At 51.1% G+C, this 27,916-nt stretch overlaps 12 protein-coding genes across 12 annotated transcripts; 9 read left to right on the top strand and 3 right to left on the bottom strand.

Annotated features, from left to right (window-relative positions):
* Nucleotides 1–182: 182 nt before the first annotated feature.
* On the top strand, nucleotides 183–1,804 carry A1O9_03250 (uncharacterized protein; the record flags this gene model as incomplete). The annotated part of the gene is made up of 2 exons (XM_013408818.1): nucleotides 183–1,385; nucleotides 1,445–1,804. 2 exons carry the CDS (start codon nucleotides 183–185, stop codon nucleotides 1,802–1,804), a joined length of 1,563 nt encoding a protein of 520 aa, XP_013264272.1.
* A 430-nt stretch (nucleotides 1,805–2,234) lies between these two features.
* Nucleotides 2,235–3,431, top strand: A1O9_03249 (uncharacterized protein; the record flags this gene model as incomplete). The annotated part of the gene is made up of 1 exon (XM_013408817.1): nucleotides 2,235–3,431. One exon carries the CDS (start codon nucleotides 2,235–2,237, stop codon nucleotides 3,429–3,431), a length of 1,197 nt encoding a protein of 398 aa, XP_013264271.1.
* Nucleotides 3,432–5,429: 1,998 nt separating this feature from the next.
* A1O9_03248 (uncharacterized protein) lies at nucleotides 5,430–8,771 on the top strand (the record flags this gene model as incomplete). Its single annotated transcript, XM_013408816.1, has 1 exon — nucleotides 5,430–8,771. One exon carries the CDS (start codon nucleotides 5,430–5,432, stop codon nucleotides 8,769–8,771), a length of 3,342 nt encoding a protein of 1,113 aa, XP_013264270.1.
* Nucleotides 8,772–9,798: 1,027 nt separating this feature from the next.
* A1O9_03247 (uncharacterized protein) lies at nucleotides 9,799–10,857 on the top strand (the record flags this gene model as incomplete). The annotated part of the gene is made up of 1 exon (XM_013408815.1): nucleotides 9,799–10,857. One exon carries the CDS (start codon nucleotides 9,799–9,801, stop codon nucleotides 10,855–10,857), a length of 1,059 nt encoding a protein of 352 aa, XP_013264269.1.
* Nucleotides 10,858–11,924: 1,067 nt separating this feature from the next.
* A1O9_03246 (uncharacterized protein) lies at nucleotides 11,925–12,335 on the bottom strand (the record flags this gene model as incomplete). Its single annotated transcript, XM_013408814.1, has 1 exon — nucleotides 11,925–12,335. One exon carries the CDS (start codon nucleotides 12,333–12,335, stop codon nucleotides 11,925–11,927), a length of 411 nt encoding a protein of 136 aa, XP_013264268.1.
* Nucleotides 12,336–12,943: 608 nt separating this feature from the next.
* On the top strand, nucleotides 12,944–13,588 carry A1O9_03245 (uncharacterized protein; the record flags this gene model as incomplete). Its single annotated transcript, XM_013408813.1, has 1 exon — nucleotides 12,944–13,588. The coding sequence occupies one exon, from the start codon at nucleotides 12,944–12,946 to the stop codon at nucleotides 13,586–13,588; it is 645 nt and encodes a 214-aa protein (XP_013264267.1).
* Nucleotides 13,589–13,709: 121 nt separating this feature from the next.
* Nucleotides 13,710–15,391, bottom strand: A1O9_03244 (uncharacterized protein; the record flags this gene model as incomplete). Its single annotated transcript, XM_013408812.1, has 5 exons — nucleotides 13,710–13,880; nucleotides 13,983–14,235; nucleotides 14,291–14,371; nucleotides 14,436–14,596; nucleotides 14,654–15,391. The coding sequence occupies 5 exons, from the start codon at nucleotides 15,389–15,391 to the stop codon at nucleotides 13,710–13,712; spliced, it is 1,404 nt and encodes a 467-aa protein (XP_013264266.1).
* Nucleotides 15,392–17,007: 1,616 nt separating this feature from the next.
* On the top strand, nucleotides 17,008–19,125 carry A1O9_03243 (uncharacterized protein; the record flags this gene model as incomplete). Its single annotated transcript, XM_013408811.1, has 1 exon — nucleotides 17,008–19,125. One exon carries the CDS (start codon nucleotides 17,008–17,010, stop codon nucleotides 19,123–19,125), a length of 2,118 nt encoding a protein of 705 aa, XP_013264265.1.
* Nucleotides 19,126–19,759: 634 nt separating this feature from the next.
* On the top strand, nucleotides 19,760–20,536 carry A1O9_03242 (uncharacterized protein; the record flags this gene model as incomplete). The annotated part of the gene is made up of 1 exon (XM_013408810.1): nucleotides 19,760–20,536. The coding sequence occupies one exon, from the start codon at nucleotides 19,760–19,762 to the stop codon at nucleotides 20,534–20,536; it is 777 nt and encodes a 258-aa protein (XP_013264264.1).
* A 2,018-nt stretch (nucleotides 20,537–22,554) lies between these two features.
* Nucleotides 22,555–23,707, top strand: A1O9_03241 (uncharacterized protein; the record flags this gene model as incomplete). Its single annotated transcript, XM_013408809.1, has 3 exons — nucleotides 22,555–22,632; nucleotides 22,670–23,032; nucleotides 23,096–23,707. 3 exons carry the CDS (start codon nucleotides 22,555–22,557, stop codon nucleotides 23,705–23,707), a joined length of 1,053 nt encoding a protein of 350 aa, XP_013264263.1.
* Nucleotides 23,708–24,345: 638 nt separating this feature from the next.
* A1O9_03240 (uncharacterized protein) lies at nucleotides 24,346–26,142 on the bottom strand (the record flags this gene model as incomplete). The annotated part of the gene is made up of 1 exon (XM_013408808.1): nucleotides 24,346–26,142. The coding sequence occupies one exon, from the start codon at nucleotides 26,140–26,142 to the stop codon at nucleotides 24,346–24,348; it is 1,797 nt and encodes a 598-aa protein (XP_013264262.1).
* A 688-nt stretch (nucleotides 26,143–26,830) lies between these two features.
* Nucleotides 26,831–27,799, top strand: A1O9_03239 (uncharacterized protein; the record flags this gene model as incomplete). The annotated part of the gene is made up of 1 exon (XM_013408807.1): nucleotides 26,831–27,799. The coding sequence occupies one exon, from the start codon at nucleotides 26,831–26,833 to the stop codon at nucleotides 27,797–27,799; it is 969 nt and encodes a 322-aa protein (XP_013264261.1).
* Nucleotides 27,800–27,916: the final 117 nt, after the last annotated feature.

Here is a 27,916-nt window from a genome sequence, read left to right as displayed (position 1 = left end):
TGCCACTTCTCATTGCACAGAAATAACCCCCTTTGTTCGCAACATCTCCTTGCTGAATGAGGCGGAAGCAAGCAGTGATCACTGGTTTCCTTGTTCTTCGGGTCCAAGTATAAGTTAATGTACAGAGATGAAACTGTGAAAAGTTTCCATGAGCAGCCAGCCAGCTGGATTCTATCACCAACATGTTAGAGCCTGAGACTGGTGAGCATGTTCGTATTGGATCCTGGCAAGGAATCTTGTGCATCCTGCTGTCACTGGTAGCCGCAAACATTGGCTGGAGCATCTTGGTGGCCATCCAAAATTTGTACTTCCATCCTCTCCACAGGTTCAACGGCCCGAAATTATGGATCGCATTTCCTATTTTCAAAAGCATCGCGCAGCTTCGCGGGCAACTCGACTTCCAGATCCGTCAGCATCATCGAAAGTACGGCAACATCGTTCGACTGGGGCCAAATGAGCTGACCTTCATATCTGGTCAAGCCTGGAAGGACATCTACGGTCACGGGCACGCGGAGCTTCCCAAAATTTTCCCCAAGGGTACGGGACATGGCGACAACAGTCGCCCGAGTGATATAATCTCTTCAGATGCCAGAACCCATTTTCGATTCCGAAGGGCAATGCTGCCCGCATTCTCGAACAAAGCCCTCGAACAACAAGAGCCCGTCATCCAAGTATATGTCGACCTGCTCATTGAGAAGCTTCGTCATGTGGCGTCAGAAGGACACCAAACCAACATGGTGCAGTGGTATACGTTTACGACATTTGACCTTATTGGCGATCTCGCATTCGGGGAACCTTTCGATGGTCTGAAAGCAGGGAAACAAAATGCATGGGTGAGCAACATTGAGCGAATGATGCGACTCTTCCCAATCCTCGTGCTTGCAAATGCCTCACCCTTGCTGTCCCAACTCCTTCTTCTGGTAGCCGGAGAGAAAATCAAGCAAGCCCGCAAAGCCCACCTGGACCTAGTCAAAGATTTGGCGATAAAACGGCTGGAGAACCAGGATCACTGTCATCGGGGTGATTTCATGGACTTTATGCTGCGTTCGCAGGGACAGGAACATGGACTGAGTAATGATGAGCTTGTGGCCAATTCGGATACTCTAATCGTGGCAGGCTCCGAGACGACGGCGACTCTTCTCTGTGGCGTAACGTACTATCTTCTTAGCACGCCAGAGGCCCTCGAGAAGTGTGCCATGGAAGTACGCAATGCGTTCCGAAGCAACCAAGAAATATCCTTCAACACAGCGAGCAGCAGGCTTCCATACATGCTTGCATGTCTCGAAGAAGCTCTGCGCTTGTTTCCACCTGTCCCAACAGTGCTGTTTCGCCATACCCTACCGGGCCAAGTCGCTAGAGTGGACGGTCACGATATCCCCGAGAGAGTGAGATAACCATCGGATGGACCATATACAGCCAGGACAATGTGCTAATCCTTCTACAGACATGCGTTGGAGTTCACCACATGTCTGCTTATCACTCCGACAATAACTTCTACCGTGCCAGAGATTTCTGTCCGGAGCGCTGGCTCCCAGCAGAGCAGGAAGACCCAAATTCTCCGTTTTTCCACGACCGACGCGACGTCTTCAAGCCTTTCAGCACCGGCCCAAGAGACTGCATTGGCCGCAACCTGGCTTATCATGAGATGCGCCTCATCCTGGCGAGAGTTCTTTGGAATTTTGATCTGAAACTTGCGCCACCAAGCCAAGGGTGGGCGGAGAAGCAGCGAACTTTTGCGCTGTGGGAAAAGCCTCCGCTAATGGTTGAGCTACGGTGTCGGGTAAATATTGGGAAAGAAGCTTAGAAGTGTTTGCTTGCTGAGGCAGCTGAGGCAAATGCCATCTGGGGATTTGACGCGGCTTGCCTACCATAGATTCATAGGACACAAATTCATTTGACCTTTAGGGAGTGAGCCCTAACGGATGTGGCCATTTCCCGGCATCCGGAACTTGTTGTGCTGCCCACTGGCAGCTATCAGGCAGCAATTAATCTAAGTTCAGGCGATGTTTGGACAGGATCTGTGCTCGATCTGCATAGTCACAGAAGGCCCCCTCTCACCTTGTCTTGCACCTTTACCAAAACTTGCGTTCTCCCCGAATCGGATTCAGCTCAGCTCTGGCGGTCGGGTTACTTTCCCAGCCAGAGGAATCAAGGCTCGGCCACTATTTATCTTTTTGGGCTCTTGGGCGGGCAACCAGCCTGGGATACCAGCAGCCGTTGGGAGTTAAACCGACATGCCCAGGAGATCCACTCCAAAATCCCGCGCTGGCTGCGAGACCTGCAAGCGCCGGCATTTGAAGTGTGATGAGGCGAGACCTGTGTGTGGAAAATGCGCCTTTTCCAAAAGGGAATGCATATACACTACAATCTCCTCACAGCGGGCTCCAGTAGCCCCGTCTCCACGAACAGACCAGGCATCATGCCTTCATAAACAATCTCTACCACGTAGTCCTGGCAGTCCCAGCAATCTCGCCGGCAGCTTGTCGCCGCTGCCCCCCGGCTCATCTGGGCTAGGATCCAACGTCGACCACATTGAGCTGTTCTACCTATTCATCACGACCACATGCATGACTATCGCTATTGATCCTCTGCAGATCCAGCTGTATCGCCGCATCATCATTGAGCGGTCCTTCAAACAGCATTTCTTGATGGACCAGCTGCTCGCCTTATCGGCATGCCACATGACCCTCCAGAGACCTCATGCAACCGCACACTATCTGAACATCGCGGCAAATCAACAGGCCGCAGCGCTTGCCGGGTATCGAGATATTTTGTGCAGAATTGACGGTTCAAACTGCCTGGATATCTTGTTATTCTCCCACTTAATTGCCCTTCATGTCTTTTGGGACATCTTCACACAGCAACCTCAGACTGACTTTGGCAGCTTTCTCGAAAAGCTGGTCGGCTGCATCCGCCTGTTGCGGGGGATTAACGTCGTTATCCACTCCTGGTTCGAAACACTGGTCAAGAGTGAGATCGGACCAATATTAGTCGCGTCGGAAGAGCACCAACAAAGCCCCAAAGAATCGCGAGATGAGTGTGGATTGTTGCGCGCAATGTTGGACAGCGCTGACCTGAGCGCCTCATCCATACAAACCTGCCTTGCGTCCCTGGAAGTATTACAGTCAACCTTTGACAGTGAGAACATGCTAGATGAGCCCTCAGCATCCACACACCAGGCCTTCAGTTGGCTGGTGACCTTGTCCGAGCCTTTTACCGAACTGGTCGATCAGCGCAAGCCCGAGGCACTTGTCATTCTCGCACACTACGCCGTGATACTTCATCGACGACGGCAATCGTGGGCTATTGGCCAGGCAGGTCGTCGAACCTTGGACCAAATCCGCCAATATCTAGGCAAACGGTGGGATCGCTGGCTAGAGTGGCCAGAGAGTGTCATGCAGGGCGCCAACAGTGGTTCTTCGCAACGCTGATACTGGGTGTTTTCCATACCATCTCTGGGGTTTTTGGTTCAATAGGAGTGTAGACAAAGATGCTTTGATGAAGGAGCAGGTTGCCTTTCCTCCTCAAACTGCGCTAAAGGATGGATGCCGCAAGCTTCGAATTGATTTACCACGAACTGTTGTCTGAGTGGTCCCTTCGCTGCAACATTCAAAGCCATGTTTGCAGATTCTGCCACTTGGCTCCGTGACGGGCAGCTCCCTAGCGGGAAGGAATTGCGAATGCCTCTCTTGTCAATCATTAGCCCCTCCCATCATAACTCTGTTCCAGGGCCGATTTCGCTGCCATGGACGCAAACTTCAGAAGCCAGCAGCCCGATTGTTTGATTTCAGGATGTGGATCCCTCCTCAGCACATCCACGGAATCACAAATGCCCTAACGCGCAGATCAAAGGCGGATGATTCTTTCCCTGTTGTCAAGAATGGCTTTAAACGGCCTTTGAAAGCAAGGCAATCCCTCTTCATCATTTCGACATTTATGAACAGGAAAAGATGAGAAATCCTCTAGCTAAAACCAATTTACTTGAGGATCTTCATCCCACCAATGATTGTCGCATGAGGAGACCGCAGAAATGACAGATCGTGAGGGAGGATGCGATCAATGGGCGAGGTCTGTTTATATCTCCGATTTCCTTGACATTAATTATCATAAGTCATACAAACCGAAAGCCAACATGTGCAACTTCCCAAAGATGTATGAAGGAGAAGGAGCAATGAGTTTCAGCAGAGTTTTGCTCAGGAATCAAGACGGTAAAGTTAGCGAGGTGAGGTATAGAGGCCTTGTAGGCGACGGCGAGGTCGACATCTCGCTTGCCTAAGGAATGCTATACAGACTGCATAGGCAGAGGATATACCCGCCCCGTAAATACATCATTTCAGTGTTAATGATCTTGTAAAGTAGACAGCATACGATTCTACTGACAATGTAGTGTCAAGTGCATTTACGTTGGGTCCTTATTAGGGCTGGTCATTAACATTAGCACATTACGTGACCCGGGGACTTGGTCGAATGCCCGCCGTGGCTTATTACGTTTATGGCATTCATCTCCATCTCCGTCTCCATCTCCATCTCCAGCGGCCATTGCCAAACATTTCCATCACTATGTCTCCGTACTCGGTCACCCAACTCGTAAGTGGTAACGCCGTAACCCACGTTCTGCGGCCGAGGGGCCCCCTCGGTGCTCCACCGGCTCGGTCTTCTCGCTCCCCTCCTCCTTCATGCAGCCCTCGTACGATGACGCCTATTTCATCCCACTTCGCTCCGCTACTCGCCAATCGGTAGGCTTACCCGCTGTCATCGAACGGGATGCTACTAGCAGTATCTTGTCATTGCGCCAGCTTTCTCCCATCAATCATCCTGCCCAGTCAATGCCCAGTCAATTCCCTGCAAGAGCCCGACCTACTCCATACAGGCCTACTCGTGCGCCTTCATCATTACGCAGCACACATGCCAGCTAAACCCTGTCTGCTGGTGCCATCGACTGCTCCATCATGGATACCTCCTCCGCTCTAGCAGAATCAACTTAATATCCGGATGCCGATTGAGCAAGTCTCTCATTCCTTGCACAAATCCTCCTCCTCCTCTTCTCTATCATCCTACGACTCTTCTTGTCACCTGCGACCTACCAAACCTTGGCCAGCCCCTCCAACACTGAAACGACCTGTCCCTGTCCTACTTGTTCACGATCTCCTCGCCCCATTTCCTCACCGACTACCACTATATCCTGGTTCTCGTGCACCGCGACCAAAACTTCCACCTGCGCCGCTCGACAGCCTGAGGCCTGCAATGTCGCCGCCCTCGGCAGGACATTGCAGTTGAAGAAACAGTGGGCGTGCTGATGGGTGGCTACAACGCATAGCCATGTCTAATATAGTGAACATGCACCCTCGACGTTATCTACCTGCCGATAATTGATATTCGTACTTCCTTGCGGAGAAATCGGGACAAAACACCCGCTACCCATTGACACCATGGCGGACAAACGAAGGAGGAAGAGTCTGAGCATTTTTCGCCAAAAATTAGACGTTTCCCCTTCTATTCAAATTCCCACAAACTCGTCAGAGAAACGTTCCGATGACTACCATATTCCCAGTCCCATTGACTCAGATCAATCTAGTCCCAAGGTGCGTCCTCGAACCTTGCAGAAGGCCAATCGGACCTCGGTTTTCGGTTCTCTCCGCTCACTTCAGTCGCTCGACCAAGATGAGAAGGTGGCCCTGACGAGATCCGACTCCAAGGCTTCGTCCTTGCAAGAAGACGGGGATATGAACTTGAAAGGTCTTTTGGGTGACAGGATCCTTCAATATGGCGAAGTTCTCGCTGGAGGTGGGAATATGTTTCGAAAGAGAACTCAGTTCTTGGTTCTGACCGAGTCGCACCTCATTCGATTTCGAAGTCAGGCCAAAGCGATCGAGATGTTCCCCGGCATTCCGAATACTGCCGTCAGAGGCCATGTCCCACGCTCCTCTTCAATTGGTTCATACCAGGAGCTCCAATTCGCCACATACTCTGACATCACTTCCGCCATCTCTCTCGACCAGACGATTGCCGTGAGCAAATTTGATGATGGTCGACCTGTATTTTCCATCGAAGTCGCGCATCTTGACGAGCGAGCCAAAAAGGCCTCGGTCCTACAGTTCCAAGTCAACGATCCACGCGAATCCGAACTGTGGATTACTGCAATCCGTAAGGCTTCCAAGGCGAGTCAAGGTGGCTCGCCACGAAAGATTCAGGCTCAAACTCTCGAATCTATCGCTCGTGTACTTGATCGAGACCGGGATTATGACCCTGATCATTTTCATGTGTTCAGGGCGGTAAAGAGATCCACACACAGGTCAGCGAGTAAAACTTCGGCAGAGGATTTGACGAAGCTCAACTCAATGATTTGTTATCTGGCCATCGGACTGTATAAAGTGCATTTGATCCCAATCAATAAGTCATCTTCGAGGTCCTCGAGCACCTCTTTGAGTGAGATGGACTCTACAAGCTCCTATGGTATTGTGACGATCACCGCCGTCAAGGTTCGTTTCGAGGAAGATAACTTTCAGCTGCTGTTAAAGGCTCCAGTAGGCCAGCCTTACACGCTACAGTTGGCCTCATCTGCAGCAGAAGACATCGCGTTATGGTTGAGATTTGCCTCAGAATATCTGCGGCCTGAATGGATCTGTCAACCGTTTAACTTCGATGTTCCTGAAGAGCTTGACGACAGGATGAATCCTCCCAACTACCCACAGGAAGATCACCATTGCTTTGATCGCACACTTATCGCATACTGTGCCGGATACGATATAGATACATCTCGCATCTGCTATTCCGTGGACTATCAATGCGAGGATGCACCTTGCTTCCAGTTGCTTGCACCATCAACAAGTGCCCCTTACTCTGCTTTGGAACTGCTTGCCGTTTTCAGGTCCCTACGGTATAACGAGTCCTTCAGTTCAATCTCATTTGCGCGGATCAATCTGACTCCTTTGCGTAAAATGTACGACGATTTTGGCTCAGACTTGGACAGCCTGGCCACGCGTTCTGGGCATCCTACCAATATCACTGGACACCAGGAATTGCCAGTCTTGTGCCAGGAAATTCGAGGCTTAGCACTGAAAAGTCGACGGCTGAGACGGCTGGACTTTTCATATAGCATTCCCATTCAAATCGCCGTAGCAGACGAGCAACCTTTTAATTGTGGAATTCCGGAAGCCCTTGCTCCTCTCTGCAAGAAGTCGTTGACCAATGTCGACTGGATAATCTTAACAGGCCTAAAACTTGCAGACTCTGATCTGAACCATCTAGTGGACGCTGCATCGGAGAGAAAGTGTCACTTCAGAGCTTTGGAACTCGGCGAATGCGGGCTGTCCGTGCATGATATTGACGTGCTACTGTCTGCCCTTGCCATACAGGAGAGTACTGTGGAAGTGATCAATATTTCGGGCGCTCAAGGGCGGTTCAGCCCTGAGCTGTTCCAGAGAGAACTAGGCGCGTTCAGCCGGATCCGTCGTTTGAACCTTACGCGTGTGCAGAAAACTGCTGGACCAGAGCCTCTAGTTGCACCGGACGCCCTTTTTGCATGGAGGCTAGAAGAACTCCATTTATCTCAGACGACACTCAACGAACAAACAGTCGACTCGATATCCACATATCTGGCAACTCCCAAATCCGACATTCTCCGAGAATTGCACGTCAATCAATGCGGGCTAAATGGTCGTGACCTTGCTACTTTTTTTCGGTCGATGGCAAGGGATGATGGACAATCAAGGAACATGCATGTCAGCGCCAATGAGAATCGACTGAAAGTGGGCGGATCGACACTGTTCAAAACCATAGCACAGAGCTATGGGCCATCGTCGGTCAGCATGCGGATGATGGATTTTGAAAAGGAGAGCCACTTCCGCGAGTTGATCAACGCGTTGAAATGCAATACAACGATTCGGAGTTTGGACATTTCGCGTGCTTCATTGCCTTACGATGCATCGATGGAGACGTGCGAAGCACTCAAAGATATGTTCGCGACAAACAAGACGCTCGAGGAGTTGGATATTAGTGGAGAGCATGCACACCTCGACGCTACACGCTTTGGCATTGGGCTTAATGTTGCACTGAGAGGGTTGGGGCACAACAAGACATTGAGATTGTTGCGAATCGAGTACCAGTCTCTCGGGCTGCAAGGGGCAACCACATTGGCGGAAGTGCTCAAGACCAATGATACTCTGTTAGAGATCCACTGTGAGCACAACGATATCAATTTGCAGAGCTTCACCGTCCTGGTGGACGCTCTTGAGGATAATTATACACTGCTTTATTTGCCAACGCTCGAACAGGACCGTGCCAAGGCGATGGAAAGGGTGCGGCGTGAGATTGAATCTTCGGTGGACCGGGCTGAGGATGCGCGACGAGCCAAAAGTGGAAATGCGCTTAAAAGGACGTTGGGCGGGGCATTGACGGGCAAACATCACCGGCACAGTCACGGGCATCGACCAAGCAGTTCCATCTCGTCCGCCGGGTCATTCACAGAACAAGACGTGACGGCAGTGATTTCGACTTTGGAGGATAAGTGGAATCTGCAAGTGACAAGGTTGCAGAAATATTTGTTTCGAAATTATTGCCGGGCTCAAGGCGAGGTATGGGAAGACGACAACCCAGGTGAGGGTAGCGGGCGTCAGAACATGGGCTCAGAATCTGTCGCTCAACTGCTGCAAAGAGTCAATCTTGACCGCACCCCAACTAATGAGCATCCAGAAGTACTGGATTACATTGATGAAAAACTGGCGCAGAAAAAACATTTCGTTTTTCCTATGCCTGAAGATGAGATGGAATGAAATTTGGGTACACGTTGAATAGGCTACCGAGTTTCATTATCACCAGTCCCAGGAACAACAAGATTCTGGGTGGTTGTTTGCGACTGGTTCGGCTCGAGGATAATCCCGACGGAACACGGAGTACGGAGTACTACTGGCTACCTGGCTGGTAGAGGTTGGAAAGAAGTTGTTCAATAGAGGTCTTTCTTGCGAGACGAGGCCACGGGCTACATAATGCATTGCATAGTGAACCAAGATAGATCAGGCATCAGGAATCATAATGGTTGGCTTACGTCGTCATGGTGTGATCTTATGTTGGATTATAGTACATACGCGTAAACACACTCAAGCACAAGATGCTAGTGATGGCATATGCGTACTCGGTTCACCGTACCGAAGGTTTGGTGTTTAGTATGGTGCATATGGTACATACGAGTACGCCGTTCATTTATTGTCGGGACCCAAACAGGGTTGAATCGCGAGTTTTGATCAGGTTCCTCATACTCGTCTGACACCATACCCGATGTTTTATCGCGTACGTACCATACGAGTACCTGTATATTAAGGTTTATGCATGCACTGCCACAGTCATGCACAGTGACCGGTAGGCTTTAACCATGTTTGGCCACCAGCTGGCAAACTGGCGCGTAATTATAGTTAGTTGCCCGTGTGAACTACGGCCGTTCCTCCGCTCCACTCACTTCACTCCCTTTGATCGTCGCATGCTATACGAAGTGCCATCAACCGAAACACTCATACTTCGAATTCCTACCATGTACTCCGTATAGAGATGCTTGATGCCGCCTTCTTTTGATTCTTTGAAATCTGCCCCTCCCTTTCCTTCATCACTCTTTCATTCCAACTCTCACTTTCACTCTATACCAGTCGCCTCCTCCACCATAACTTCGACTGAGAAAATGCTCCACCACCCCGGACCCTAATTTCGCGCTCCTTAATCTCCTTCATCTTTCCCCCTTCACTACCACAAATAATCTCTGTACCTCAGTTCTCGCATGTCTCTGCAGTCACCTTGCACGCACCGACCACCATGCGTCGTAGCCTACTGATCTTTCTCCTCATCGCCATCATCATCCTCACCTTCCTCCTCCATTCCGTTTCCACTTTAATCTCTCTCCTCTTCGAGGACGCGTCCGCCGATGCCATCCACCGCTCAGAACTTCCCGCTCCGAATACCACCCTTCTCGAGGGCCGCCCGCAATTAATCCCCAAGATTCTACACCAAACATACAAGAATGAGTCCATCCCCGAGCGTTGGCAGGCAGCCCAGCAGTCGTGTCTGGACCTCCACCCAGACTATGAATACATGATGTGGACCGATGCGAAATCGGCGGACTTTATTGAGAAGGAATATCCCTGGTTCCTCCCAACTTTTGTCGGGTACAAACACCCCATTCAGCGCGCCGACGCCATACGGTATTTTGTCCTCTCGCACTATGGAGGAATCTACCTCGACCTTGACGACGGGTGCAAGCGTCGCCTAGATCCTTTACTTTCCTACAACGCCTGGGTGCGCCGCACCGTGCCCACCGGTATCAGCAACGACGCCATGGCCGCCATTCCACAGCATCCATTCTTCCTCCGGGTCACCAAGTCTTTGCAAGGCGCCAACCGCTCATGGGTTTTGCCGTACATCACCATCATGGCGTCGACGGGACCGCTGTTCTTGTCCGTAATCTGGAAGAAGTGGATTAGCGAACACTCAAACCTGGAACAGGAGGACTGGATCGGACGGGTCCGCGTCCTCATGCCGGACGAGTACAACAAACACTCCTGGAGTTTCTTCGAGACTTACAAGGGAGACAGCTGGCACGGCGACGACGCCAAGTTGATCTTCTGGATGGGCAAGAATTGGCTCCTGCTGGTTGTGGTTGGTACTATCATCGGCTTGACACTGATCTTCCTGGTGTGGACTGTGTACTCGCGTGTGTTGAATCTCTCCTCCCGCAAACATGGCTCCGCCGGCAGTAGTCCCCGTGTCAGTGCCTACCGAGTCCCAGCTTCCTCTAGAGTGCCCCTGTGGATGCGGTGGCCTGGTGGACTCAAGAAGAAACAGAGCTACGAACTGGTCGAGCAGCATGACGCTTAAAGCTTGTGTGATTCTCCGCTTACATCAGGAAACGGCGACACCCATTCCTTTGAGATGGGGATCTTGATCCATACAAATGATGGTTTCTGAAGAAGGAAAACCGACACCCATCTGAACACCCAGGGCGTTCCGTTATCTACGAACCGCCCTCCCTTTTACTCTTTGAGCGATGGCGTTATGGCGCATGGTTATCATGGTCGGCCGACCGATCCACGAATAGAGCGCAAGGCGACTGCGTAGCAGCTAGCCCCTGGACAAAAGAGAGCCAAAAAACGACAACTGAGCTTTCGGCAAGCCCTTGTATGACCATTTATGTGCAGCTGAAGGTTGATATGGGCCTGGCACGATGATACAAACGCGCTTTTCGAATATTTACATTCATATCCACCTGCATATATACACATACTTGTAATAAGACATGTTTCTTCCCCTTAATACAATGGCGGTAGCACCCGTTCGATCCAAAGTGGTCCGCTGGCTGAACTAACATTTGTTGCCCCCTCCAGAAGAGCTGGGACGGTCTGAAGCCCGACATGCTACTATCCGCGCAACGGTAGGAATGTGCGAAAAGAACAGAATATCTTGCCTTGTAGACCTGACAGGAGGAGATCCGAAACATCCAGCGGCTCGGGTACTCGCCGCCTGTCTTCTGGTGGAAAACAGGTTCGTCACCACTCCCATCAGACCAGACAGCGAGAACGCAGCCTGAGCTCTCGGCGCCCGCAAGTACTTCAGGTGAGGCGATGCGAGGCGGAATTCTGAACCACACGGCCTTCTCGACCACCGGTTTATGCCACCGCTGTAGTATTGGCGTAGAGCTTTCGCAGGACGCAACTTTGAGAGGGGAGGGAGTCAGTGCAGAATCCCAGTCCGGGATGTTTCACCAGGGTATGTTCGGTGCTTGTCAGGTTGGCCAGGCCAACGGATCCTCTCGCTCGAGATAGTTCGCAATAGGGTGTCTACTGCGTCAGTGATTCGTGACCGACGTGCAGCACCAACAGTCTGATTCCTGGAGAATACGACATCCTTGTTTTTCTCTTTTGCTTTCTTCTGCAAGGCCATACACTTCAATTCTCATTGGCACTCTCTGTGCCGCCAGATGGCGAAGCAGATGCAGGAGCAGCGACCGTCAACTCACTGTCCCTCCTCCTCTGCGCCATCGCCCTGATCTCCTGCTCCTCGCCCCAGGCCTGACGGGACCTCTCGAGCGCCCGGTTCCTCCTCCTTACACTGTCGTTGAACTCGCTTACCCGTTTCTCCGCGAAGATGCAGCCGCCCAGCGTCATTGACGAGATCTGGATGAACACCTTGAACTGTATCGTCAGGTTACGGTAGACGGGATGTCGGGCGTTGAGGAGTAGGTGTGCAAGGAAGGAGATCGTCCCGAAGCGTAAAACACCGCTGGCGAATCCTTGGCTGGCGATGCTGGAGAGGGCTTCCGGGGGTGCGATGTCGCGGATGGTGGATGGTGGGGGCATTTTTGTCCTCGGCGTGAGTTAGGCAGCTGGGTTGTTTGTTGGTTCGTTGCTGGTCTTTGGATCAACGGAGGGAACGATGGACGAAGTGCGAGACGCGAGAGAGGCAAAGCGGTGCAAATGGGCAAAAGGCTACCTGAGCAGGTGCTGGTTGGAGATGGAATTGACGGCTCTTTTTGATCGAGTGCACCATTCATAGCAGACCGATGTAAGATAGCTTTGAGGAGAAGCTCCCCGCTGATTTGAAACAAGTAGTAGTGTCCGAAATGCCTCGCGTGCCTCGAAATCTCCACTCGCCGAATACTAATGCATTATGCATGAAGTCGATGCTCATTACCACTTGACTGGATGGATGTTCGGCGAAGTTGGAGTCGGCATCCACCCTCGCCACCCACTTAGTCCAGTCCCAATTCTCGGTGCAATGAAAATCCGTTGGGCACTCCAGTGCGCGGCAGATCCCCGGCTTGATATTTTTCGTGCCGTGAAAAAGTGCCCAGGGCAGACTCTCCACACCGTCCTGGTGCCCTGATCAAGACGGTGCTGCTACAGTCACACTTACTCATCCTGCTTGGGAAGACCCCGTCGTAGACAGAAAGGGCAAGCAAGCAACAATGGCGCCAAAGCCTCCAACCTCCAAGACCACCAGCAAGGTGCGCAGCAAGAACCCCATGGCCCGAAAATCAGCAACCGCAGGCTCATCGACTCAATCCAAAACCAAAGTGCACCGACCGACGAAGCAAATCAAAACCAAACCCGCCGCGACCTCCCTCTCCGCGTCCAAGCGCCCTTCGAAGAAGAAACAGCGCGTGTACACCGACAAGGAACTCCAGCTCCCAGCCCTCAACATGATCACGCCAGCCGGGGTGGTGAAGCCCGCGCGGGGCAAGAAAAAGGGCAAGGTGTTCATCGACGACCAGGAGTCAATGATGACGATCCTCGCGCTGGTGAATGCGCAGAAGGAAGGCCAGATCGAAAGCAAGATCATGCGGGAACGCCAGTTGGAGGAGGTCAGGGAAGCGAGGCGCAAGGAGGCCGAGAAGAGGAAGGATGGCAAGAGGGAGATGCTCGAAGGGAAGATGGCGGAGGTCAAGAGGAAGAGAAAGACTGGGAGTGCGAGTGCGAGTGCGAATGAGCGCGGAAGCGGAAGCGGAAGCAGAAGTGATGACAAGAAAGGTGGGCGCTTGCCGGATGTCAGTACACCGGCACCGGACGAGAAAAAGAAGCAGAAGTCGAAGAAGCGGGTTTCGTTCGCGTGAACTGGTGCTTGAGATTGCCATATCTTGGGTGGCCTTGCTCTTGCCCTTGCTGCTTTCTATACATCCTCTCTATCTACGGGTCGGGGTCTATCATGCATTTGTGCATGAAACCACATCTACTCTATGCTGTGGGAATGTGCATTTTCCTCCTCATGGGTTGGAAGACCGGCCGCAACGGTTCCCGTTGAGGTCGCGAGATTCGGCCCTCGAGGTCGGCATTCTCAAAGCCTTGGAGCGGAGGAAAGGATTCAAGATCGACCTCCCTGGCCAGTTTCTGAAAGAACGCAGTGGTCTATAGGAGACAATATGGTCAGCATGCACATTATCTAAGGCAAACAAGACCATGGCACGAACGACACAGGACATCCCCTTTCCGGGTGGCAGGGTAACACACCACTTTGGAGAACCATCTTGATCCTCCGAACTCATACCAGGCCAAGTGCCCACCGCTTTCGGTGGTGCAGAGCACACCATATGGCGTTGTTTGGACCTCTTGCCGTGGCAGCGCTTCTGCCGCGGTCACCGGGTCGTCTTCTGCATGGAGAGCAAGGAACGGGATTCGTATGGCCAGCAAGGAGTCCACCGAAGATGCATCTCGGTAGTACGCACCTTCGGTTGGATAGCCCCATGTTGGGCCTTGAACATGCCTGGATGAGTCAGTATGGGGAGACCTATGCTGTGGCGCGGGCGCAGACTGCATACCGGTCAAACTCATATAGATGCTTACTGCCGCGCACAAGTTCGGCATTGATGTTGGGATTCTTAAGGACCTGCTCAGCGTGGCTACGAAAGAAAATGGGTCAGTTTGCTGGAGATTGATATCAGAGATGATCTTGTAGGCTCTTACTCTTCAAAGAGAGCCTTCATACTTGACCCCAGCGCTTTGGAGTACACATTCCGGTTAAACCACGTTCTCTGCAAGGCAAGGCTGCTTGCCTGAAGGTCCCAAGGGTTGGACATGATGAATGCAGCTTTGAAGACGCAATTGATGCCTTCCTCAGCGATGTACTAGCACAGCCAAGTCAACAAATACCAAAACATCAAGGGGCGAGAAGCCCGACTCACATTTGTGATAATGTTGGCCCCAAGTGAGAAGCCTATGCCAAATAGCGGACGGTTAGGATATGTCTTCCTCAGCCATTTGACAGTATGCCTGATATCCCAAGTTGCCCGGGCATTGTAGAGCACACTGGTCGTGATTTTACTGTTTGAGCAGCCCCGTGAATTCACCACACATGCTTCCCAGCCTCCATCCCCGATCAACGGGGCGAGGACATGTCGGATGTAGATTTCATGAGAACCACCCTTTAGACCATGGAGCATCACTAGCATGGGACGAGTATCGAGGGATCCGATCTTTGAAAACTCCTCTTCCGTGTAGTATGTGGTTCTAGGAGGCAGTCTTGGGTCCGATCCCTCGTATGGAGTGGTGACGAAATCGACGGAGAACTGGCCCATGTAGGTAGCATCATCGTTCTCTAATATGTGCCTCTTGTAGTAGATGGGGATATGTTCCTTTTTGAAAACGGTCCAGATGGTTTGGAGATGACCGTTGAACAAGGCCGGGTTGAGTCGACATGTTGGAACCACCGACTTACATAAGTCGGCGAATGATGTGGTTCGGCCATCTTTGAACCTGACGTCCAGAGTTTTCGGAGAATGATAGTATTTTCTTTTCGAGATTCCCAAGATGCGGCCGGGTGACATTGCAAGAGTGGTTATGATTGTAGCTGAGACCAGAGCGGCGACGAACGGGTGTTGTTCAGCGTATTGGAAAAGAACTTGCAGGGTGTCTATGGCCATCTCCTGTGATGCGTGGTGCTTGACGACTAGGGGCCCATTGGCTCGAGATATGCAAGAGGACTAAGAATTCATGGCCTGCGACATTAAATACGGCAAACTGAAATGTCGATGTCACTGCGAGGTGTAAGCTACCTGACTCCATGGTAGTACTCCGTACCCGGGACTCACAGTAAGAGCAGAGTCTTTGATGACATAAAACAACCCTAGCAGCCACCATTGTCGGGCCGGCCCGTGATAGCCAACTTGTTAACGCTGCAACCTCCTAGCGTCTTATGCCTCATGACCTCCTCTTTCCATCAGGGCATTCACCCTTTGTATCTCAATTCGTGCTTACATCCTACGGCACAATCGAAGACCAATCCGCAGGCAATACGTCCGTACGGAAATACCAGAGAGCATGCTTGGCGCAAACGCGTCGCGGCGCAAATCGTCTTCGTGCGTGAAATTTCCCGCCGCTTAGCCAGCGAAAAAAACGCGACTTTGGATTGTGCAAATCGCGAAAGAGTATTTCAACGGATGTGAATTGATCAAAGGCTTTGTTTGGATAAAATTCTCCCAATCCACACTTCGCGATACGCCTGATAGTGCCAGTACCCTGTCAGTACTTATACGTCCGCGCAATTCGCGTGGTTGCGCCAGGGGAACGAGGCAGGAGCGACAGGTCGACAGTGAAGCGCGTGCCTTCCTGTTTTGTCGCCACCATGGATCCCAATTTTCCTATCAACATGTATTCCAGCATGGACTACCTCTACGACGACAGTCTCAACCTGAACTATCCTCAGGCCTCCGGCCAGCCTCAATTTCAACATCAGCCTCAGGTGCCCGCCCAGCCTTTTCTTCAGCAACGTCAAGAGCCACAACACCAGCCTGTCCCTGAATTCCGACATCAGTTCCAATACCAGAACCACTCTCGGCCTTCTCAGCCTTATCAACATCCACAACTACAATCACATCCTCAACCGCAACCTCAACCACAGCCTCAACCTCAATCATACACCCAGCCACGTCCACAGAATTATCCTCAATACCATCAAAATCAAAATCAAAATCAAAACCAGTCCTCTCAACCCGATTTCCAAACTGATTATGCTCAGTTCCAGCAGCCATTCTATCAACAGCCACCGGCAAACTCTCCTCTTGATCAGCGCCATCTGCAGCAACACGCCCAATACACCCACCAACCCGTGATTCAACGCCCTCAGCCTGTTCCTCAGCCTGTTCCTCAGCCGTTGGCCCAACCTGTTCAACGGCAGTTTCAACTTCAACCGCTTCTTCCTCCGCCCCCAGCACCCAAACAGCGACCACCATCACAATCACCTATCCAATCGAATTTTGAGACTGTCATTCCCTCCCAGAAGCATCGATCCCCTTCAATACAATCACATCAGCAACCCAAGTTTGAAATTGTCAACCCCTCACAGAAAGGTCGATCTCCTTCACTAACATCACATCAAACACACCAATCACATCAGCATCAAACTCATCTTCAGTCCACAGTACGTCACGAGCCTCAAGGCCAAAGCCAAAAGAAATCTCCATCATCAAAGCCACCACATCGTCCAGGGCCACAGTATCCTCCGCAGGTAAAGCAGGAGTTTCCTTCTCAGCCGCATATAATGAGCAATCAGCGACTTCCCACCACTGTCTCGCTCGAGCAGATACAGATACAACCGCCCAAACCCCCTCCGCCTGTGATTTCTCATCAAGTGCAAGCTTCACCACCCCAAAGCAAGTCTCGAATTCTACAAGCTGTCGAGATCACAACGAAACCAAAACAACCAACCGCAAAAACCCCGGAGCTCCAAGATATACCAGTCAAGACCGACCTCCTCGAGCCTGAATACCCCACACTCCTATGCGCGCTCGCGGATGACTACCTCTCTATAGCGCGAAAGCTGCCTGAAGTGACAGATGAATATCAGGAATTAGTTGCGTTGGCTCTCGGCTGCCTCGAATCAGCCCTCGCCAATCTAAAACTTCAGCCCCTCAGAGAAGCGCAGGCCTCCCTACGATATGCACAGGTACTCTACGAGGAAACTGAAAATTACGACGAGGCTGAGACACAACTTACCAAGGCTATTGAGCTCTGTGAGCGCCACAAGTTTGTCGATCTCAAGTATGAGATGCAGTTGCTATTGTCCAAAGTACTATACCAATCTAAACCAAAAGCTGCACTCAGGGATATACAAAGAATGATAGATGACATCCAGGCATATCGCCATACTGCTTGGCAATATCTCTTTCGGTTTCAACACGTCATGTTCTCATTGGCCTCATCGTCCTTCGGAGACGCTCATAATGCAACGACACAATTAGAGAAGATCTCCAATCTGGCGCGACAAAATTCGGATTCCGTTATTCTCGCATTCGCAGCTGTCATTGAAGCATTATTGCATCTCTCAAGTTCCAGTCAAGACGCAATCACTGCCACGCAAAGCGCGTTGGCAAAAGCCCGAGCGCTGCAACTCAATCCAGATGTCGAAGCGATTCCTCAAATGACAATCGTCATGGAGTTTATTGATCTAGCAAGCAGTGTGCAGGAGTGCAACATTGTGCAGACGGAGCAAAAGCGCAAGATTTTACATGATGTCCTCTATGATGCAATCGGGAATACCAACTGGCGTGCAGATGGTCTCATCCACCTTCCCATCTCCAAACGCTCGTTGGCAGGAGTCCACGTTTCAACCAGTGGGCACATTTTTGAGAAGAATGGTAGGTACTTCATGGGTTTCTTATGGCTGCTCAAAGAGGAGGCCGAGGCTTTGGGATTCCTTTTTAGTGCCGACAGTGCCGCCCATAAAAACGGCCATGATGGCAAAGCTGAAAAGTATGCTAAAAGCGGACTTGCTCTTGTACGAGGCTGGCAACAGCCTCTCCTGTCTGAGATCTATGAGCAATCCGATCGTTCATTCATAGGACACAAGCTACTAGAAGCCCAATTTCTTTGCCTGATCGCTTTCATGTTGTCTGCGAGAGGCCGATGGGAAAAGGCTGACAAAGCTGTTACCGAGATTTCTCAGATAGCGGAAAGCCTCAAGGGCAGTTTCCCTACTAGCATGATGTCTGGCATGCTTTATCTGAGGGGTATCATTTTGCAAGGACTTGGCAACACAACGGCGGCATTGGCAGTCTATCAATCAGGCCCTCTCGCGCTTGTTCCCCAGCAGGATTCGGCTCCTCATGAAGTCAAAATCCACCATAGAATTTCTCGCGCCTATTATCCGGCCTCTGACGCTACCCGGAACTTCAGAGTCCTTGCAGCCATGAATGCTGCATTCATCATTCAAAACCCACGACACCCGCAGCACCATCGACTCTCATCCCTCCTTAGCAGCATCAGACCCATTGCAGAGGGCTCTGCAAATAAACACATCAAGGCTCACTATTCACTGATGGTTTCTATTTTGTCAACCACTACACTTACCGTCAAGCAATATCTAAAAAGTGCCATGGATGCAGGAAGGGCGACTGGAAGTGCGATGACGACGGCACTTGCCCTGATTTATATGCAACAGAAAATGTTCAAAGGAACCGTGGACGAGCAGGCACTTAAATGTGCACGAGCGGCAACTCATCAAGCCCGGCGATGGGGTGATCCCATGTGGACACATGTGGCTGCTGGATTAGAGGCTGAAAGCCTCGAGATTAATGGCTTGACGGAAGAAGCAATGAAAAAGAAAATCGAGGCAGAGTCACTCTGGGATGGTTTGCCTGAACTTGTCAAGAATGTCTAGTCTACCTAGATGAGGCTTCTATGAATCTTGAAAGATTTATGAACCCCGAGAATGTTCCAACCAGCCAGCCGATGAGGGGAATGATTCAGTGTTCCTGGGTTGCATTGTAAATGTCAGATGGCTATGTGAATGACTTTGATGGTCTTTATTCAATGTACTCGGGGAGAGGGGCTAAATAACTCATCGGAGTGGTTCAATGCTTCAAGCAATGATATTGTGGTGAAAGTTTGCGCATTTACTTCCTCAATCAGGTTTAATCATGTAATTATTGGATATGTACCCTATTATTCGGTCGGTGCATTGCAACAGACATCGCCTCCCAAGTGTCTGCTCTGAGTACCGAGTACCGAGTACACGAACTCTTCAGCAGTCCTCCTCCGCATCGCTAGGTTGCTCGAATCGACCAGGCGAGCTAACGACCCAAGCACTCAGTAGATTCCCTACTAAGCGATTTACGTGGGTCCTATATCGGCAATTGAAAGCTAACGTCAAAACACAAACCAAGTATATAACTTTCTTCAGAGAACTTCATTGACACACACGACCATCGATTTCTTCGGGCTTTCGGCATTATATCAAGGAGGGAAACTAGTATCACGGACTCAGCACAACAAAGCACAACGTGGGAGCCAACATGGCTTCTATCCCCACCACCACCACATTCCCAAACACAGCTACTGTGCAACGGCCACACTATCCCATCGGCATCCCCACGAAATTCGATCCGGATGGTGTGGCGCAACGCTACCCTGGAAACACCACGGTGTGCCATATACCAGTGAATTCGCCTCTCATCGACGGGCTCAAGACGTTATACAACAAGTTCGAGTCCCATCCAACTCTCTCCGACCGCATTCTCCTCTTACCGCCGAGCTCATGGCACATGACGGTTCTCGACGGCGTCCGTGAGACCGAGTGCGAGCCGGGCATGTGGCCGGATGGGATGCCTAAACCCGACCTCGACGACTCCACGAAGGACCTCGCGTGTCGCCTGAGGCAGCTCGGCCCACGCCTAAGACAGGACGGCCTGGCACCGCCGTATCGGATGAGGGTCCGAAGCTTCGACCCTGCCACCGGCGGCATTGCGTTGGTTGTCGAAGGCGCGACTGCCGACGAGGAAAAGCGGATGAGGAGGTTGAGGGATCTCCTCGCCGACACTGTAGGCTTCAAGGCGCCCAACCACGATCAGTATCTATTCCACGTGACGGTCGCCTACCTGCTCCGGTATATTGATGGCGACGACTACGAGCAGTTGCAGAGAGACTTTGCACGGCTGCTTCCTCCTCTCCAGCAGTTCGAGTTCGAGCTGGGCGCGGTGGAGTTTTGCACGTTTGAGACCATGCTGGCTTTTCCCAGACTCTTCTATCTCGGCGAGGATGAGGATGAGAATGGAAGAGTTGCTCAAGCCTAGAATCTAGAATCTAGATGGAAAGGCCAAAGGTTAAAGATCATCTCGTTGAAGATAGATAGGTTTGGATTCGAATAGATAATATCAACTTCTACTGCGCTCTTAAAAAAAAGTACTCGTGCCACGCTGGTGTACAGATTCACCTCCAAAGCCGTCGCTGAGGCCATCGCTACCTGTCTCAGAGCAAGGCAGAATAACAGTAACAACCGCTTGCCTGCCAGGTTGGACTGGCAGCTGTGACTCAGTGTGCATGTGGTGCTTATACAGTAGCAACTGAGAACGATATAATTGCATTTCCACCTGTTAAAAAGCATTACTCCCTCTTAATCCGTTGTATCGCATGACTCGAGGAGTCCATGAGTTCAATTTGCATTCGCCTTCTTGATCGCCTGGGTAGCTAGTATGTACCTGCCCGCCAACTCTGGCGAGGCAATATTACTGTCAACCTCCTTCGGGACATGTTACATCAAACTTCCAGACAGAGAATCTGATAGAAAAGGCTTGAAAATCATGGATCAAGCTAAAAGGGTGTGGGAACTGTGAACAACTGCAGTCGCAGAGTTGACTCTCTCTTTCTCTCACACACATTGATCCTTGTCCGTCGAGACTCTACTCGTATGTACGCCCATTGAATATCAAAGAGTGGCACCTCGTAACCCACCTATAAGCGAGCGAAGCCCGATCGGCTATCGGCAAAAGTGGAGCTTTTTCAACACCCCGTTGAAGGTGTCTGACTCTCGAAATTTGACTACCGGAATTTGGGTGCTTGGGTAGGAAAAAACCTTTTCTCCCCCGTCGCCAAAGCAAGGTTTCATACCTAGAAATTAAAAGAGGTAGTTTCCGCAACGAGGGCACGTGGCCAAGATCTTGCTTGTCGCTGGTACAGTAGTACTTACCCAGACTTCGACACCACTTTCCTTGCCCAAGTAGCTATTGCGTCCGCAAGGTCATGCCATGGCCGAGCCGGTAGAATACAAAATTTTAATATTGCCAATATTATGCTGGAACACTTGGTTCGCGATAGCGTTCGCGCGATCTAGAGCTCAAGGTTCCTTCTGCTCAAAAGGCTAATATATAAAACTGGCATTGTCTTGTCTGCTGTCTAGAAGAACATAGCTGTTGTCAAGCAGCTCTTCAAGAGAAAGGACTACGCACAACTTTCACCCCTCAATCAGTTTTACCACAAGAGTTCATCGGGAAACTAGAAAGACCCCTAAAGAACAGTCGAGCAAATGGGTTAGCAACAGGGCACCACCGCCGTTGGCAAGACAGGAGAGGAGGGTCTTGAAGCCTTGCCAGTAACCAACTGGTATCGCGTTGGCGGACGCTCAAGATGGCAATGCTCAAGAGCACGATTTGACCTTCTTCCAGGCTCTCAAGCTGTACCCATGAGGCGTCATGTGGAGCATCGGCATGTCGACCGCGGTGATCATGGAAGGCTACAACACCAAGCTGTTGGGCACCCTGTTCGCGCAGCCGGCCTTTCAAAAAGCATTCGGACATCGCGTCAAGCAGAACTCTACCAGATCTCGGCACCCTGGTAGGTCGGCCTGGGCAACGGCTCGGTTTGTGGTCAACTGCTCGGCCTCCTGTGCGCTGGCTACCTCAGTGAACGGTACGGTTTCCGTAAGACTCTGATGAGCGGGCTCTTCACCGCCGTCTTCTTGATCTTCATCCAAGTTTTCGCACCGAACCTCACGGTCCTCCTGGCCGGACAGATCCTGGTTGGTGAGCCTATCTTCTATATTATCTTTCTCAAGCGTGGCCGGAACTATTGTTGATTTTCATCATAAAGGCGTGCCTCTAGGGCTATTCCAGACCACCACCGTCATCTATGTATTCGAGGTCACCCCATTGTGCCTGAGGCCATATTTGACGAACTATGTCAACTTTTGCTGGGTGTGGACCAACTCCCTTGATCTTCAACCCGCGCTTTGTTGATTCTCCGACTGACAACCACAGGCATTTGAGCAGATCATTGCGACAGGAGTGCTTCGAGGCACGTTGCTAATGGCTACTAAATGGGCATACAAGATCCCTTTTGCATTGCAGTAAGGCTCCAATTTGCTTCTCTCCTATTGACTCGACAGTCCCCGAAGGTGTGTTGACTAACCAAAAAAATCACCACGCAGGTAGGTCTGGCCTGTGATTCTGATTTCAATTGTGTATCTGGCACCCGAGTCGCCATGGTGGCTTATTCGAAGAGGCCGATTGGATGAAGCGAGGACGATCATGAAACGACTCACCTCCGCCAGGAACATCAACTACGACCTAGAGAAGAATCTCAAATTGATGGTAGCAACCACCGAGGACGAATGCGCACTCGATAGCAGAACCACTTACTGGGCTTGCTTGAGTGGCCCGAATCTTCGTAGGACACTCATTGTCATTGGAATATACTGCATTCAAACGTTTAACGGAAACCTGATTCGCGGATACTCGACATACTTCCTCCAACAAGCTGGCATGGCAACAACTAATGCTTTCAACATGACCATTGTTGGATTCGCCGTCGCCATAATCGGTGGCTTCTTCTCGGTGAGAGCCTTCCCTTGAACCAAGTTGGGTTTTGTTTGGTGTTGGGACGTTGTTACGCTAACTCAATTCTCTCGGTGGGATCTCTTACCGCTCTTTGGGAGACGAACCATCTACTTCTGGGGCGTGTGCTTGATGTTCGTGCTCATGCTTCTCATCGGATCACTCGGGGTGCCACAGGCACAAACGCACGAATCGGCATACTCGTGGGCAATCGGGTGCGTGTTGATCAGCTCATCGTTCCTATATAACTGCTCCATCGGTCCGTTGACCAATACCCTGTGTTCGGAAATCCCATCGGCGTTGCTTCGCAGCAAGGCCCTCGCCATCTCCCGCTGGACTTATGTGCTGACTGGCATTGTTGCTGGGCCCCTCACCCCTTACATGCTCAATCCGACCGCATGGAACTGGTCAGCAAAGACCGGCTTCTTCTGGCCCGGACCTTGTTTCCTGTCCGCAATTTTCACTTTCTCTTTCGTCCCCGAGACTAAGAACCGAACTACCACCGAGATGGATCTATTGTTCGAGATGAATATCACCCCACGCGCTTTCTTTAAGCAGCACGTAAACCTCACCGCTACTGCTAATACTAACGTTGAGGAAGTGGGTCGGACACTTCAGATGGAGAAAATCCGTTAAGGCTTAGGAAGGACACGTGCGGTAGGCCTTCACACGCAATTTTGCTTTGATGGCAGGGCGAGGGTTCGATGAGTGAGTTTCAACTACCCCTGCACACACAGTCACAAGGCATGTAGGCTGGTTTAAGTACCTGACCATGGATTTCCTGGAGAAAACAGCGTCCATAAAGACGATGATTTTCTCACATCGATTGGATAGCATTGGTGAGAGGGCGCTGGGTCTATCTTTGAGTGCTGTTGGTGCGGGTGTTGCCGGACATATTTCCTTCGTTGAAGCATTGGTAAAACCCCATCAAGTGGGCCAATTCGAATTGAACTTTCTTCCAACAAAATCATATTCTGTATCCTCGAAAAGTCCGGTCCCGAGATCTCGCAAGTACTCGGTGATGCTGTCGCCTGTAGTGATTCATTTTCTCGATATGGGGCTTCGGAGTCTCATCTAACACTACTGCTGGGTACTGCTGCAATTGTCCGAGGATTTCTTTCCATACAATTCCAAGACATGGAAATAACCATTGATCAAATTGCAAAAATCTGAAAAGGTTCCCTATGAACAAAGATCGAATTTAAAGTGCCTTCCAAGCAGGAGACTACGGGCGTGGATTTTGGCCCGGATTGACGCCAATACCAACACCAGCGCTACAAGAATGGTGGAGGCACGCCAAAGAACCAGATACAGAAATATTTGGAAGTGACCCGCCTCTCTTTGCGTAGCTGCGCATCGGAGAGGGCTTTTGCAAACGCGGCAAAAAAGTCACTCCGGCATATGGGGTTGTGGATATCTCTCAACTTTTGCACCGCCCAATCACTCTTGTCGGCGTCCATGCACTCGATGGCATATAGAAACAAGGGGCGCAGGTATCCAGCACGCAACTGGCCATGCTTGTCATGTGCCGCATTGCTGTTTTCGCCGTCGATCAGGTTGCGGATCTCGCGCATGCCTTCCTTAGAGCCTGTGGGTTCGGCAACAGGATCACCGATGAGACGGGTCATTTCGATGAACTCAGCATGATAGGCGGCAGTGCAGAGTCCAATGAGGGCGACCAAGGGCTCGGCGATAGTGGGCGAGAGGTTTGCCAGGAGGTCTTTGGGTGTTTGGCACTGGGTCACAGATCGTGTGTCCCAGAGGTTTTGGAGTTTCGATGTGAGCAGAGTGATTTGCTGTGAGACTTCATCTTGATCGGCTCCTGTGGTTCGTGAGCGATGATAGTGGGTCAGTTGAGCTATCTCGCCGGATATCTCTTGCAGTTGCAAGTAGAACTCAAAAATTGGCCCGCTCAGCATTTCATAGAGATGAGTCGCGGTGTTAGACTGGTGCTTTGGGTCGGGCTTGAGATTAGGCTGCCCGGGTTTGAAGGTGGGGAAGAGACCGAGAACTTGTTCGGAGATCATCCCCATGCCACCTCCACGCAGTGTGGTGACCTGAAGGATCCTCAACCATAGCATTAACCTCATAGGAAGCTCCCCAAGGCAGTGGTGGTGCTGAGGCCATGTCCTTAATTGTTCGAGAAACGCTTCACTGGGCTCTTTGAGAAGGCAGACCTCCTCGTAGTGAAAGAACGAGAAAAGCGACAAGAGAAAAGCAACAACCAAAGTTGCAGGAAAATCTTGAGGGTCTCCGTGCTCTACTTGGTGGTCAAAAGCAGACCTAGCGTCGTGATAAAGGGAGATGGCCTTTGACAAAGGCAGGTTGTACAGCTGGGCCTTGTAGAGTGCAGAGACAGAGATAATGGCCAAAGCGACAGTGCGATTCGCCAACCCCATTTCCACTACATGGTGCTTCATTCGTTGCCAATTGACGTTGTCGAATGGTGTGAGTACATGGCACTCGACAGAATCAAGAAAGATGGAAAATAGCGGCTGCAGTGGAACTTCACGAGCGGTCAATATGTCCATAGTCGTCGTCAACTTGATATCCCGTGATATGAGGACGGAAGGTAAATCTGCCTCCCCCTCCACATCATCACTGGTTAAGGCAGAGGTCTGACTCTGACCGCGCAGTACATCAATTAGCCGATTTGTGACTTGGACGATAGATTCGTCTGGAGAACGAAAACGATCCTCGATGGTGATCGGAAATACTTGGGTACCATCCTCCGGATAGGGTTGTGCTTTAGCGAAAACATGTCTTGGATGTTCGATCGATAAGCTAGGGGCTAGAGCGGATGTAGACGCTGTGGTTTGTGAAGCATCTATCGAGCGGGAGCCTATTTGGTTCTGAATTGTTGGGTGATCGGAGTGCCGGGTTTTGGCATTGTAGACACATTGCCGCTTCAGCCTCGTGCAATTGGCACACTGGGGCCGCAATTCGTCGCATTTCACCTTCCTGGACCGGCATGTGAGGCAGCCGCTCCGGACCCGGGAACGGTAAATAGTTTGCTGTGGGCTCACCCAGCCGTGGGTGTCTGGTCCTTGTACTGTTGCTGTTGTGGGCATGTTGATCCTGCTTATCGGCCGCGGATCGAGAGGACGTTGTTGCCCGATGAAGCTATGTCTAGTCAAAGCGATGTTAAAGAGGATAAACTAGATGTCAACGGAAGGTACTGGTTCGAGGATTGATAGCTCGATGCGAGCGAAGACATCCCTAACACACGCCGATAGGCGAAAATACATGCCCGAGGCTTGACGTGGAGCTCAAATTATCCGGTGCGTGGCATTCCTCGCCTCCTCGCCTCTGAGGAGTGGGTGGAGCTCGGTTATCGGCTAGAGGACGCCCTTTCCTGGAAAGGCTTGTTGGCTCGGCAAAGACTAGCCGATACATTAAGCTTTGCTCTGCTTCTTAGGGCGGCCAATTGGCCACTGAACGTGCTCAATGGTAAAGCTAAAGCACGTGCATGGCTGGGACTCTCCGACTTGGTCACTCCCCTGAACTCACATTCGCGTAGCTCGTGCCGATATCAAGACAGGTACTGTAAGTAGACAGTGGACTTTTCAATAGACTAGACTTTCGATGTCGGATAATATGATACTTGAGTCTTTGCCATACCTTCAGATTGTGCTTAAACACAGCAGAGCAACATGGACGGTCAAGAGTCCAGGGTGATAAAAGGGCCTTTGCGAGAGATGCTCTTCAACGTGAGCTCCCTCCTCGGCCATTCTCTCAAGGTAAAAGCCAGACCAGAGGATGTCTCATGATCTACTGGATATCTGTGCCTGTCTCACAGAATTTGCTGAGGAGGCTGGTGAAATCATTCTCAAGGCCCAGAGATCAAGACCTGTGATCACGCAGAAAAAGAACAGCAAGAGCTGTGTTGCATCCGCATCCTCCTTGTCCTCAGCTAACCGCCTACCTGCTCTAGCCGCCGACATCGTGACACCAACAGATCAGGAAGTGGAAGAATTTGTTCGACAGTCACTTGCGAAGCGTTATCCCGACCTCGAATTCATTGGTGAAGAGACGTACAAGACAGGAATGCAGATTTCAGATCGCCCCACGTTTATCGTCGATCCTATCGATGGGACGTCGAATTTCGTCCACTCATTTCCGGACGTGTGTATCTCGATTGGTCTACTAATTGTCAGGAGACCTGCCGTCGGTGTCGTATACAATCCCTTTCGGCAAGAGTTGTGGTACGCAGCACGCGGCCACGGGGCTTTCACTCAAATATTCCATGGCGAGAGGCAAAAGCTCCCGTTTGTTTCGGCGCCTTTGCAAGGCCTAGATGCTGCCAGCGTTGGGATAGAATGGGGAAGTGATAAAGAAGGCCCAAATTTCAAACTCAACTTAGTAGTATTTACAACCTTGGCTCGCACCGCTGCAACAGGTAGCCGCTTTATCAACTCATTGAGATGCACTGGCTCCGCGGCAATCACAATATGCAGAGTCGCTACGGGCCAGCAGGATGCTTTTTGGGAATGTGGTTGTTGGGCTTGGGACGTTGCCGGCGCTTGGTGTATCTTGGTCGAATCTGGAGGAATCATGATTGACGGTCACCCTGGGCAGTGGACGGCGCCCATTGACAATCGCCGCTATCTCGCCGGAAGACCTGCGACGACCGGGCAGCGAAAATTCATACAGGACTTCTGGTCCGTTATCGGAGAGAATAGATCCACTTATGGCCCGCCAGACGTGAGGGTGTCTGATTCCAACTGAACAGGTTATTCTTACTCTGTAATTGATTCATCAATGCCATGTTAGTACCCAATTATTGAAAGATTCAACCCGCCAGGTGGTGCCCAACGGAACTTTTCTACGGGACCATTATCGCGG

This window comes from Exophiala aquamarina (assembly GCF_000709125.1).
Source record: "Exophiala aquamarina CBS 119918 chromosome Unknown aczIA-supercont1.2, whole genome shotgun sequence".
Lineage (NCBI taxonomy): Eukaryota > Fungi > Ascomycota > Eurotiomycetes > Chaetothyriales > Herpotrichiellaceae > Exophiala > Exophiala aquamarina.
This window is presented reverse-complemented; position numbering and strand designations above follow the sequence as displayed.